General features: G+C 36.9%; 1 protein-coding gene across 1 annotated transcript in view; it reads right to left on the reverse strand.

Moving 5' to 3' along the window:
- The window catches only part of ANK2 (ankyrin 2, neuronal), a 263,985-nt gene extending 250,288 nt beyond the window's left edge, over window positions 1-13,697 (reverse strand). The window contains exon 1 of the mRNA XM_012655073.1: window positions 13,614-13,697. Within this exon, the coding sequence (XP_012510527.1) occupies window positions 13,614-13,697 (84 nt within the window). The remainder of the gene's footprint in view (window positions 1-13,613) is intronic.
- Between the last annotated feature and the right edge of the window lie 1,740 nt (window positions 13,698-15,437).

Raw genomic sequence — 15,437 nt, forward strand, 5'->3', positions numbered from 1 at the left:
ATCTTCCATCGTCTCTCAACTGAGAAAATGGCCACACAAAATATACTAAATGCTTTCTGATTGTGGCAAAAAGCAATTCTTTTTACAATGGAAAAAAACAATTGTGCATCACTAAAGAAATACAAACCCTGACTAGACATGGGGAAGAAAGCAAACTCAAGAAGTACCATATGCTTCCTAAGAAAGCAAGGCTGAAATCCACCTTTCCAAGAATTTCTTATTTTAATAATGACTATTATCAAATATTTTCTTACCTGCAACGTTGGCTGCTGGTATAATTTGAGAGCCTTTACTAAATGATAACCAAATGCTATAATTTAAGACATGTAGCAAATTATATGATTTCTTTTACCATTGTTTGGCATTATCAAATACACACACACAGAATAAATAAATGCATATATACTTGCACACACAGAGAATACATACCTATATATACACACACATGCGTACATATATTCTACTGGATGTACTTTTTTTTCTGAATGTTCATCTTTTTTTTTTTTATTTCAGCATATTATGGGGGTACAGATGTTTAGGTTATGTATGTTGCCCTTGCCTCCCCACTCCCCACCAAGTCCGAGTTTCAAGTGTGCCCATCCCTTGGATGGTGCGCATTGCACTCTTTGTGTATGCAAATACCCTACTGGATGTATTTTTACTAAATTTCATATTCTATTTTAGAATTTTAGATTCCAAATAGACATTACACTGTAGGACTTGAATTTCTAGTTAGCTGTAACACAGACACTTGTCAGCTGTCACCTAAATTGGCATTAACACCTCATTTCCTCAAGGTCATTTTAGGGTCAACAGACATAATTACTTATAATCATGATAGGTCTAGGGAACATAATCAAATTAGTACTGTAATGTAGAGAAAAAAGGCAAAATATTAATCCTATTATTAAATATTAGAGCTGTATAGCCTTAAACTTACTGGACAAATAGTAAATAAGTGTTTAGTATACAGTTGCCTTTGAACAGATATAAGGGTACATGCAATGAACATTCAGTATATTGGAAGACATAGCCAGCCACATCTACCTAAGTATTAATCACTCCTGTGATGTAATTATTCACATCAAAAATGTTCTAGGAGGTCCACATTGGACCTCATATCCTCAGTTTATTGAATTATTCACAATTGTTCACTTCTGCAATTCATAAAGTATATAATAATCTCTACCTAAAACACAGCTTTCCTAGATGTTACATTTTCTAGATGTTACCAAAAAAGAACCCAGAAAATATCTTATATGAATATACTATAGAAGAGTGATATATAGTAATGTAAAAATATTCAAGGAGCTCTATAGTCAGCAAATTTAAAGAATATAATGAGATCCAAACTCATAGGTCATTGATCACCTTGAAATAAATTTGACACACCAATTCAAATCATAAAGATTCCAAAATGCACATAATATTACTTTAATGTTAAAATATTAAACTGCAATTTACATGATGTTTGAATTATAGATTAGGCCATATAATGATAGTTTGTGTGTGATCCTTAACTCCAGGGTTGGAACATGATACTGCCATCATAGATCTTGACATACACGGGTAAAAATAGCCAAATCTACCCTAGGGGCAAAGAAGCCTGTATGAATGTCTGAAAATTTAATTTATGGCATCTAATTTAATGATCTTGCTTTAGACAAGAGTCTAAAATCTGTACAGTGTATGGCATTAGGTTTTTAGAATGAGGGTAATTCATTATAAGAACTTTCTGTGGCAATAGCAATAACAAAGACACTTTAAACATTCAGGCAAATATAAACTGGCAAATAAAAAAAATATAAACTGGAATATGATTATGGCAATTTGTTTTTTTAAAAACCCAAAAGTTTATAAGCCACTTCTAATAGTATCATATCTGAAACTCAAAATAATCCAAATGTGTGTGCATGTGTGTATATAATTTCTCCCAATTATTCACATTGTTATTAATACATAGGCAGCCTATGAAAAGTATCTCTTGATAGTCTTTTTTGAAAAGAAAAATTAATTTTTCTGCAAAGGAAAAAATACTTCCATTCAGCTAATTGTTTTCAAATGAGGACAAATCATAAATAAAATTTCAAAAAAAAAAAGAAAAGTCATCCCTTTTTGGGAGGAACATCACTTTTCCATTGGATGATGGCCAGTGATTCAGAAAATTATTCCAACAATCGTTCTTTATCTGATCGCGGCATTTTGTCAAAGTAAGTGTAAGTTCCACCCCACGCATAACCTGTTGCGGGTGCTCAAGAACTACCTTCCCAAGTCAGGCATGGAAGCCACTTGGGGTAGGGTCATCTGGAAGAGTTTCCAGATGGAACAGACCTCCTACCCACTCAAAAAAATAGTATAACATGCAGGTTCGTACATGGGCCAGTAGACAAATGCCTGATTGCCCCATGTAATGGGCCAATCACTCCTACTGATTCATTAACAACTGGAAAGAGGTCCCTGCTGTGTAATGAGATTACGGAGCACATGATAGATTAGTGACCTTTCGAATTAGGACAAGCAACATGAACTCACAACAAATCCCCCCTTATATTGGAGAGGGTACGCGAAGGGTGTCAGCCATGTGACAAAAACAGCTGAAGTGCAGATGGAAATACCAACATATAAAGCTTCATTCTTCAGTGTTCCAAGCTAAGACAGAGAACTCACATCTGGCTAGAATATTCTGAAAGCATCTGATAATTTTAGTCAACAACTACACAGAAAATACTTTCCTGTTTGGATTTATACTTCTGTTTTGAACTATAGTTAAAAAAAAAAAAAATCAACCAAAATCGTTTTTAAATTCATTGACCAATCCACAAAAGGATATTAGTGAAATGGGTTTGGGATGTAAACAAAATCCCTATTTCTTCAATTCTTAATCCTCTTTTAACTGTGCAAAACATTGTATTCGCAAGGCACAGAGGTTTGGAGATAGGTGGAGTGTTCAGTTTGCCTAGGATAACACCCAAGGCATATCGTTGAGTAGCTATGTGGATTCAATCAGGGAGGAGTTTTCTTAACCCTTCTAGACATCGTTCTCATCTTTAATATGGGACAATATACTACCTTCTCATCAGATTATTGTGAAGATGAAATGAGATAATCTATGTAGAACTCAGCACAATAACTAACATGTGTACATAATAATCTCTCAATGTATATTAACCACTGCTTATTATTATTGAAAAAACACTGTTTCAACGGGATGAACTATTTTTCCTAAAGAAGAATTTTTCTATAATTAAATTGTTCAGTTTCTTGAACAAAACGATTTATTTAAACACGTTTGATGGAGGTCAATTTCATCACAAAACCATAAAGGACCCTCATTTTACTTTCATTATATTGGTATTGCTACTCCTCATATAGACCTTCTAACGAGGACCAGAATTTCTTCTCACATTTAGGAGATAAGTAACTTTGGGATAATCTTAACACACAAATATATGTCAACAGAATATCTATTTTTAAAAATATGTTAGTTTTGGTAATGTGGTTGGGTTTACACACATCTAACACTAATCTCTTGTGCCGTGTCAGTTTGATCAGCTACTTTCTGCACTTAAGAATGAAGCCCATGCCTTCGAGAGCACGTGAAGGTAATTGGCGTGTATGGAATAGTGGTGGCTAGATTAGCACGGTGCTCTAAATAGCTACACAATTAAAACCGAAACACAGTCACCCCTCATCCCCAAACCTCAATATATGGACTTATTCTGAGCCTCAGAGTATAGCAATACTATATTTCTGATGAACATTGTATTAATACTATTCAAATGTGGTTTTCAGAATAATCTAAAATTATGAAGACAAATGGTTCATTCACATTGTCTTTTCATAGTAACTGCTATAAATCATGAGCAGTGTAGAAAATGTTGCTAATTTCTGAATGCTCAAAGTACAGTCTCTGCATTTGAGAACTAAGTATTGCCATAGAGAATGACCTGTAAGAATGCTTCATACTCCATTATGGTAACTCTCACCTCTGCATGCTAAATGGAACTGATTCTTACAGGCTATTTCTACAGTCGCTTTTGAACAACTTTTTGACACAAATGATAATATGTAGTAGATCATGCTAAGCCTAAATTACAGAGACAATTATTAAATATATTCACTATAATTTATGGCAACAACATACACATAAACCAAATTCATGTGTAAGCCTAGTCTTTTGAATTTGACAGACTTAAGAGAATACTGAAATTATTTACTGTGTCAACTATATAGAAAATACTATCTAATTATGCCAGGTCGTATACAATCTAAAACAGGTTTGATTGAATGTGAAAAAATTAAAGCAGACTGCTATAATCTGAATGTCTGTGTCCCCTCAAATTTCTATGTTGATTATTAAATTGGAAATAACCGAAGAGCACATGTGCACAGAGGGAAGTAAAACTCAGTGGAAATCAAGCAAGGGGAAGGTGGGAGGAGCGGAGATGCAAAAACCTACCTAACAGGTACAATGAACACTATTTGGGTGATGGGTACACTTATAGCTGCAACTCGAACATTACAAAAGCAAAGCATGTAAACAAAAACATTTCTACGTAGACCCTTTAAATTTTGAAGCAAAAAAAATTCTATGTTGAAACCTAATCACCATTGCCATGGTGTTAGGAAGTGGAGCCTTTGGGAAATGACCAGCTCATGAGGGCACAGTGCTCATGAATGGAATTAGTGCCATTGTAAGAGAGGCCCCACAGAGCTGCCTTGCCTCTTCTAGCACATGAGGACACAGCGAGAAGGTGTCATCCATGAACCAGGAAATGGGCCTGTACCAGACACCAGATCTGCCAACACCTTGATCTTAGACTTCCTGGCTGCCAGAACTGTGAGAAATAAACCTCTGTTGTTTATAAGCTTCCCAGTCTAAGGCACTTTGTTATAGTGGCCCAAAAGCACTGAGACGCATTCATACTAATTTAACAACAAAATGAATACTTCTAATAGTTCTCACGAAATCCCTAAACTACTAAAATAATGGAAAGTGTAATTATTCTAGTTTTTTTTTCCTGTCTGATTTTAATTTTAAAATATTGGACATCAGTTGTGTTGTCACCCCTCTGTGCAACGATTATGGGATAGTGCTATAAAGTAAAAGAGGAAGGCATCCCACTGTCACGCTTTCTGAATTCAGGACATTTAGAACATTTAAGAAAAGGATTCTTTAGGAATACGCATTATATGAAAAGAGAACTGAAATCTTGACATAGAAAAATACCAAATTTCGGGCTGGCTTTAGCTCAGCGGTTCCTTCGAGAAAAATACCAAATTTCTCATACATAATTCTCATAATGTTTTGGTTTTAAGTTTTCATATTTTTTTTTAATTAGAACAGCCCCACCCAAACTGGCTCAATTTGACGCAGGGAAATATTTATCATAAACAATGTTGTTAAAGATCAGCATTATGGAAATTAATATATTATTACATTAAAATACTTATAAAAAGGTATTGCTTACTAGCACTGAGCAAAACATTCTAGGATAGTTCATAATTTTTATCTTTAATTTCTTCAAACTTTCAATATCAACACAGACCCTAAATCTTAGCTCTGTTTCTGTAATTTTACATCTAAAACACCCCTCTACTTCTTTCTCTTTAACTAGGAGTGTTCTTTGAATTGGCAGTGGCCATAATTGTTCTTATTTTGTGGGTAGAAAGCTAAAGGCAGCCATAAGTAAAATGATTGGCTGTGAGTCACTCCATCTGCCTGCCGGTGACAATGGGCAAAGAAGAGTGCTGTGAAGAAGAGTGCAAAGAAACCTGTGGCCAGACTGGGAACTGAAATGGAGGGAAAAGTCATGAATCTCTCATTCAAAGACCTGAAAATTCAACAGAGATCTGGCGCAAACTCGAAAGTATGCCAGCAAAGTATGCTGACTTAATAATGTTATAGTAATATAACATTATTATAACAGCTATAACCCAAGTAGAAAAACCATTTCTCAGCTAACATGCAAAGTCTTATGAGTTCCTGTGTAAATGTTCTAGATAATTACAACCCCAGGTTATCCCTACCGGTGTCTCTTCAGGGAAAAGCAGAAGGCTGATTATTTGGATAATTTCAAAAAGTGTCCATCCCTACTAGATTCAAATGTCTTGTTAATTTGGAGGCTTATTTATTGGAATTTACTATTGATTGCAGAAATGATTTATAATTACAAACATATATGGGGCAAAGGTTCATAGTAAAATGAGTGACTAAAGAGATACGTGCTATAGGAGAAGGACACAGAGTAAGTCCTGAAAACAAGATGGATTCCAAATCAAGGCTCAGGACAACTATGTCAGAGTTCACCCACAGAGTTTACGGCTCTGAAATGCAGCAAATCTCTCAACAGTTTCCTAATCTTCAGTGTGACTTGGAATTAATGGCTGAGGCTGTCCCATCCAGACTGTCTGTGCATCTCCTTGTTTAGTACTCAGGAATTAGCCATAATTCAGGGCTCTGCGCTATGGCTCACTCACTCACAGGGCTTACTGTTTTAACAAAATCACACTGGACCCCTTGTCCTTCTCCAGATGCCTGCAGAATTGATGTTTGGCAATGCACAACAAAACATTTATATTATTACCTATAATATGTATCAATATACTTATAACATTTCTCTGGATTGCTCATTACTTTTTTCATGTATAGAAATGTCTGCTCAGATTGTATTAATAAATTCCATGAAAGTATCAATCATTGAGTCTTAGCCCAGTGATGCCGTAACACTTAACTGTGCTATACACCCAGCAAACCAATACCAAATCGTTGGATCGAAGGAACGTTCCTATGAGTTTGGAAGAAACATCTAAATTAATCTGAGTAAAACAAGCTGATTCTTAGAAACTGAAGCTCATTAAGCAAATGTTAGAAATCAAGGTCGTTGTCTTAATGAGTACAAACACAAATTAGTGTGGGGAATAAGATGATGGTTGTCTGTGATTTAACAGAAAAACATGAATAAAAACCAGGTCTGATGACTAAGAAGATGTTCACCCTCTAGATTTAGGTATAGTATTACTTAGAACCTATTTTACCATCTCCCTTCAGCTTTTTAAAATTGACCCTCCCTAAGGGTTAGGAAGTCTGCATGGATTTCAAAGAAAAAGAAATATTCTATCATTTTTACTTGGTCTCCAGTATATACAAAAGTTAAATTTTTTTTCTATCACAAGATTGTTTCATTTGATAGCAGTTCCAATTCTACCCTATCAAGTAAAAGGAAATTTAAATGGTAACTTCATTTGTTGTGATGAATCCCTCCAGCGTCCAATAAGATAAAAATAGGCAGTCATTTTATTTCTGCTACCAACAGGAATTGGAACAGAATTCATGCAGGAAGGAAAGAATGCTGCAAGCATATTTATAATTTTGTAAGCTCTGAATCAGGATAAGACAGAAACAAATACAAATTAAAATTTTAAGTCCATTTTAATATGCAATCAAATGTCTCTTTAGAAACTTTATCAAGACGGAAAAAGAAACCTCAAACACTTCAGAAAAGAATGTATGAAAAAGAACCGTTAATAGAACAATTACTGAGAATATCATACCAACAAAGTATCTTAAGAGAATAATTAGAGCTAAAATTGTGAAAGTAGGACGAACTTTGTATGTCAGTTTAATTTATCATGCCTAAACCACATGAAGGTACCCGTTTACTCATTTTTTTGTTCCATCCATTTTTGCAGATTCTCAAGGTCCAATATGTTGTCTGCATAGACTGATAGAAACATTTATACCAACATGTCACAAAATATAATGGAACTGAAAGGAGTGCTGCTTGGGAGAATATTACAGATAGCCAAGAAAGAAGTCACTTTTACAAAATATTCCCAAAGGTCAGAGTGAGCATTTTGGAAAATGTGATCAACTGACGCAAGATGGCAGCAACATTGGGAGAAAGAATCAGGAGGATGTCTGAGCAGAAGACAACCATGGAAGCTTTGCAAGAGACACAGAAGAGTAGCTTAGGACCCAGTCTCCATGAGAAAAATGGCTCAAAATATGTCATTACTTGAATAGAAGGAAAAATGTTTATCATCTCCTCAGCACCATCTCTGCATAAAGTCTCCGTGTCTCCAATTCCTCATCTACGATATGAGAGTTATTTTGAAGATTAAATGACATAGCACATGTAAAGCAATTCTACATTCCAGACTTAAAAGTAAGAAAGAAAAAAAATGCTCTCTATTCTCTTGTGTCATTCATTGCTGCTACTACCTAGACTTAAAAACGACAAATGTGAGAGCAAAGTAATAATCCAACACTATCTAATAGAATTTAGAAATTCTCTGTAAGATAACTCAGCTTCATGCTCTGCTGACCATGTGTAAGAAAGAGTTGGGAGCCTGTTAAAAATCCCCAAAGGTAATATTAAAACAATTGATCTCATGGAGACAGAGAGTAGAATGATGGTTACCAGAAGCTGGGAAGTGTAGTGGGGAGCAGGGAATAAAGTGGAGATGGTTAATGAGTGCAAAAATATAGTCAGATGGTAAGATAGGATGAACAGTATTTGACAGCACAGCAAAGTGACTATAATCAACAATAAGTTAGGGTACACTTTAAAACAACTGAAAGAGTGGAATTGTAGTGTTCCTAACACAAAGAAATGTTAAATGCCTGAGGTAACAGATACCCCAATTAGCCTGATTTGATTAACTCACATTCTATGCCTGTATCAAAACATCACATATACCCTATAAAGATATACAACTATTATGTGCCCATAATAACTAAAAATAAAATGTTATTTAAAAAATCTCCAAAGGTTCTGATACAGCAGGTCTAAAGTGGGTCCTAAGAATAGAATTCTTTTAGGAGGCAACCCAGGTAATTCTGGTAGTTGTGCTCAGCACACAGCACTTTGAAAAACACTGCTCTGAAAAGGGTATGCTAGGATAAATTAGCTATTATTAACATATGAAATTAACACTGAAAAAATCAATACCATAAAGGTAGGTAGAGACAGACACAGAAAGAAAATCATAGAACACCAGGTGGTAAGGGATTTTTCCACCTCCAAAAAATTTTCATCATCCCTGACAGATGGTCATTTTAAATACCTTCAGTGATGGGGAATTGCTGTGTCTTCAGGCAACACATTCTATTTTGAGCTATAAATTGATATTAAAGAGGGCAAATTGTAAGTTATTTGGATAACTGAAGAAATGAGGATATTATTCAGGATGAATTACACCTGGAAGACTCTCTAGACTTGATTGAACTAGATAAAATACCAACATGAAATTCAAAACTAATTTGCAAGGCTATTGGAACACCCAAATGTTGGATCTGCTACTCGATCCCACTAAAAAGGCCATACTTTCTTTGGCTGCTGTAAAAATAAACCTTTTAATACGTCTCTTAGTCACATTTCTATGGTGCAACATTTCAACCACACACCTGGCAACATTTTCATCTCTCTGTTTAGGCAGTGGCAGGTAAACACTAATAAATACGCACACACACACACACACACACACACACACACACACATATGTAACCAAAATATTTTGCAATGCTCATGAATATTTTAATGGTCCAGATCAAAGCATCTTCAATGCATATAAGGCCATTTCATCCCACTACTCTGTTGAAAACAATAGTGCTTATATTTTATTTTTTATCTTTATATAGTTATTCCATCCAATGAGGAAAATAGTTATTAAACTATTTATTTGTTTAATAATGTTTAGAAGAACTCACAAGCCTAGTGGTTTCAGATGGATATCACCTGATGCTTGGGCATGTCCATTTTTACTTATGCAAACTATCAAAGGCTTCTGTAGCCTCTCCTAGCACACATACACTGCCATATTATTGGTACAAAACTGGCAAGTATGTGGAGCTGCACACTTAGGTATAGTCTTGGATTATTTTAATCTAATCTGCCAGAATATTGTGTGGAATAAGAAGTTTTTATAGAGTTGTCTGGATTTTGAGTAGCCTCAAAACTCTCTTACACAGATATATTTCACATAGATGTCAATGCTTCTTTTTAGTCCAGGATTCTAGTTGAGAATTAGAGTAGCTCCCATTTCCTCTTCCCCACTGAGCCACCACTAGAACATCAACCCCAAGTCTGCACCTTGGGCAGTATTTGTTTGTGTGAAATAACGGGGCCCTAATGTTGAAGTATTACATGAAGAAGGTTGCTATGACGACTTTAGCAATGCTACCATCTAGCACTACAGAGCACCCAATAATAAACAAGTCTATCTCTCTCCAAAGGTATCTTTGTGTTCAAGCTTGAGAAAGAGAAGAGCAGCCGCTGACCTACGAGAGCTGCCCTGGTCCTAGCAGCGAGGCCTTGGTGTTCTCCTTCTGCACATAAACAATTTCACAGAGCATCAGCATCAGACAAGGTCACTCTGTGACCATGATGGAGCAAAACAGAAACGGCACCACTCCCTTATCGTGTCTGAACACAGACAAAACACGCACACTGTCCAAGCCACAGAACACCAAACATCCCCCTCTCTTTGCTAAATGAGAGACTGCTGCTGCTTTACCAATTACAGCTTTGGTGACACCCCAGCCTGCCCTCCTATGGAAAAGGCTTATTGAGATACACAATCATAGGATTGTTCCTGCTTTCTGAGAGCATCTCATTCAGAGTGAACCCTCCTCTCTTGGACCATCTTCCAAATTACTCAGGCAAAGCCCGTGTCCTAGAAGAGCCCAGCGTGGGCAGCCACAAGTGTCTTCCTGGTGGTTTGGAGTGGAGAGTACTGACAAACTCAATCACTGAGGCCAAAATAGACATTCTTCAGAAAGGCTGAAAGAATTTCTATCCTCAACACACTCACTAAAAATTATGATATAAATAAAGTTCTCCTTGAGCTTATTTTCTCACATTGTAGGTCTTGTGGCAAAAGATCCTTCAGTTCTGTCCCTCAGGAAAACACTTTTGGAAAGAATGAAAGAAACAAGTGGATTATGGCCCATCTGTTACGTATTGACTAGAGGAGGAGGCATGTTTTCGAGGAATATGGTTCAGCACGACAGCTCTGTGCTCTGGCCACAGGGAGCACAGTGGTCCACGGTCCCAGATGTTCCTGTGGAATCCTACAGCGGATGTGATGGGAACCTCTCGTAGAAAGACAGACAACTGAATTAATGTGGCCGTGACTTTCCTCCAATTTTTTCTTTTCTCTGATTTTGTACTTATCAGGGATGTTTATCTCTTGATTATTATTTCCTCATTGGGCACATTTAATGGTCTAGTTTTTTAAATATGAAAATTTAAGTTGCCTGCCGTGCAAAATGATGTGAAGCGATAATTTAAAGAGCTTGAGTACATTTATATAAATCTCAACCATTTGCATGAGATAAAAAGTTCCCAGTTACAGCACAGAACTTTTAACGTTTTGAAAAAGAACTACTAACCTTTGTAAAGTACCAACATTATATTCTGTCATTTCTGCCTCTCTCAAAAGTATACACAGACTTTTCTCCTAAAAGGCTTATTCCAATGAAAAACTTCCACTTAAAACAGTAATAACACCTAAAAATTATTGCCATCGACTATATATTAAGTATTGTTCAAAAAAATTTAAATGCATTATTTCTAAACCTCACAAAATACCAAAAGGTATATACGATTATTCACATTTTATAGATGAGTACCTGGATGACAGAAATTAAATGATATGCTTCAAACAAATATTAAAGGGTAGAACTCAAAAACACTTCTGCCTGACTTGACAACCTGAGAGGTGTGTATGTTTGTGTGTGTGTGTGTGTGTGTGTGTGTATGTCCCCTACTCTATCATGTAATTAGTATTTTTTTAAAGGGCAATTCCTTTTAGGTGAAATTATTTTTAACACTCAATATTCATGGTGTTTTAACAGCTTCTTTAATATATGTCTCCGTGTGCACAAACACACACACATTCAAAACTTGCTATGGATTTTTATTACCCTGGCTGCAAGTTTGGAGAAGGACTTACTCCTAAAATAAATTTGTTTGAGAAAATGGAACATAAAAATATTTATAGTTATTTTGTCATCTCTACCCCCTCAAATATTTTTAAACTGGTTTTTGTCATATGAATTTAGTATCATCATTCAGACCTTAAAATCTCTGTGAGACACACTCTCCACCCTTTAGTAGTCTTGAGTATATTGTTTCTAAAGCAGCACAGGGACTTCAGAGAGAAATTAAGAGAATTCTGAAATGATAATGTGAATTAAAGCAAAAGATTCCTTTTTCTTTCTTTTTCCCTCTCTCTGTTCTCTCTCTCTCTTTTCTTTCTATTTGCTTTTTGTCTTATTAATGTTATCAGTTAGCTAACACTCTATAAAAATGTCCTCGAGGGCTAGGAGATCCAGGATGCTTAGGTACAGAAGGACATTCTACCAATGCTCCTGCCTGCCCTGAATTATCCCTTTGCCTTTTATTAGATTGCATCACTATCTTTATGCTACTATTAAAAAAACTGTCACATGTTTATTTTGATCAAATTACATGATACCATACAAATATACTACTCCCTTGTTTGCCGATGCAATGATCTTTTAACTATCAGAGGTTTCAAATGATTTAGAATTTTTCAGATTATGAGACCTTTAGTACACTAGAGATCTATAATTTTGAAACACAATGCAACTTCATTAGCAAAAGGAAAAATATTCATTTGTTCATGCTTATTGTTTTTGTCCTCTGTTCATTCAAATCCAAAACCACCTAACACTGGAAGCCATTTACATAAGAATCATATCCCACCCATATTCTTGCTTCAGGAAATAAATGGATTTCAGGAGAATTTATTTCTCCAGCATCTCTGTCAGAGGTGGGGCTCTGTGAGCCTGCAACAGTTTACCAGACGGAGTCAGGCCATAAAGAAAGAAGTGCTGGCATTGGGTGGGGCTGAATAGTTTGCATCTTTTCCCACTGTTTCTCGCTGGTATCATTTCCACGAAAATCAAGGATGCGGGAATGTATGCCGGAGTAAGAAATCCTACAGTCCGCTTTGTGGGCCCAACACCCCCCACCCCATAATATCTTTAGCTGTTTATCTTAATCATTGAGAGAACTACCACACTAATGCCTGGGAAAACTGCAAAGGAGCTAAGCAAACCAAAGCAGTATCATGCCGGGGATTATATTTCTCCTGTCAAAACAGTCTTTTCTCCTCAGGAAGAATACACTCAGCACGAAACCAAAAGGCATTTGCTGTCTAGCCATCTCAAGATCATCCCCGAGCAAATGCATCTGGCCAAAAATCTACCTTTTGCTTCACAATCCACCTTGCTTAACACTCTGCTTTTAAACTCACTCACTCTAAAAATAAAACGACTCTCTCTGTACCCAGTTAACACCAGAAGCATCCATCAGTGACCACAGTCGTCAATAATCCACACGCGGAACACACCTTATCTCTGTTCACTTCCCCAGGCTCCAGTCAATGTATCCATCATGAACCCTGGTTCCTTTGCTATTCTCAAAAAGCAGCAGTTTGCACCTGCCTCTTTTAAAAGCAAGGCTTGGCACCGCTATAGTCTGTAGCTACTCATAATGCTCCACGGTTTCCAGAGCCTCCCTGATATTACACACTCACACACACGTATTTATACACAGACATTCCTGATTCTGATGCTTTACCTTCTTGGGTCTTTTTCTTCTCTGACTACTGCCATTGAACTTCTCTCCACTGTCGCTTTTCTGAGCTGCATCTTCGTTTATCATTTTGAACAGTTTCAAAAGGAAATAGCTCTGCCATCAACCCCTGCCGCCTGCACAGACCACTAGCGAGTATGCACTTACTGGAGGAACAGGCAGGAGGAGGAGGAGGAGGGGTGGGGAAGGGGCGCGCACTGGGAGGGTGAGGACGGTGACGTTGCCATGGCAGCAGCTGCCACAACTGTTTATCCGACTGCATTGTTAAATCTGATTCAACCAATTACCATCAGGAACCCGTTACAATGAAGAAAGCCTTGAAAACAGAATGCCAGGGACTCGAATGATTTGGGGACTCTGCTGGCTGGTTTCCGACACACCCTTGATACGATCCGCTCCCAACCCACGCACAAAACCTGCGCTTAATTTCCTTCCCACAGGTACTTCAACACGGAACAGACACAATGCACAGTGACACCACGACAACATTCTCGAATGTGTCTCTGAACCTCAAGAGGTACATTTTAGCCAGTCAAGAGGCTACTTGTGGAAAAGGATTGCCCATTAGTATCCTTAAAGAGAATATAAGAAAGCTGCATTTTTAAGATGTTATTCACTTGATTTAAAATTATAATCTTTTAAAACTCTGCTCAAGGATGACTTCGGTCATAAAACCTTGAGAACAGCATCTCCACCCACCAGGTGAAATAGACAGGTCCTCCCTCTGCCCCTTCGCTTTCCACTGTAAGCGTCCAACAGAGCACCTGTCACACTACATTGCACAACTGCACAGATACTAACTGTCTTTTCTTCATAGGCAGAGAGCTTCTGCAGGCCAAGAATTGTGTGTGTGTGTGTGTGTGTGTGTGTGTGTGTGTGTGTGTGTGTGTGTTTGAATGGGGAGAAATCATGGAATTTCCCAGAACTAAGCATGATTCATGGCACACAAAAGGCAGCTAATCAAGGTGTGTTAAATACATAAGACACAATAGGTAATACAAGCATAAGGAACCGATGGTGTTAGAACATTTATAACTGATCTTAAAAATTTTCTTAACCTACTTCTTTTTATTGACTGATAAATAAAACACAGTCCCTGCGGTCAAGAAGCTTATACTATAAAGTCCCAGACTTCTTCTTAATGAGAAAAAAATAATGGGGCCTGTTTCCAGAACAAGAAGCCCAGTTTCATATATTGGATCAAGGTGGCCACATTTGGATATTTAAACATATTAAATTGTGGATGCAACCAGAGCTCAATTTGTTTTGCACAGATACACATATGTAAATGCTAAACAGTTATTCCTTTTCCTAGAAAACGACCTTAAAGTAATAATACTTAGAAGTAAATACAGAGTAAGAATTAAACCAGTGAGATAATGTATATAAATGCACTTTGAAAACTGAAGGTGTCTATGTAGATGTGTTGCTATTGTTAATCTTATTGTTATCATTACAGAATACAGACAGTTTTCTACTCAGAAAAGTCTACCTTAAAATGTTTCTTACATGAAAGTGACCGCACCCCTCCAATACTGTCCTCTTACCATGCCTTGGTGAAGTCAGGCTCATGCATCAGGCAAGAGGTACTTTTCACTTCCTTTTCCCAGTTCTCCGTGGTTCCACCAGCAGCATTAGCAAGAAGCACCTCCTATCCCTCCTTGTGATCCTTCTACATCTTCCTCTCCTATCATTCATTTCTTCCTTGAATCATTCAACAGATATTTTTAGGGCGACTGACTACTACATGCTGGGCCCCGCACTAGGTGTTGGGGCTCTGGCACGAACTAGATCATCCTTTTCCTTAAA

Source organism: Propithecus coquereli, unplaced genomic scaffold (genome assembly GCF_000956105.1).
Source record: "Propithecus coquereli isolate 6110/MARCELLA unplaced genomic scaffold, Pcoq_1.0 Scaffold46, whole genome shotgun sequence".
Lineage (NCBI taxonomy): Eukaryota > Metazoa > Chordata > Mammalia > Primates > Indriidae > Propithecus > Propithecus coquereli.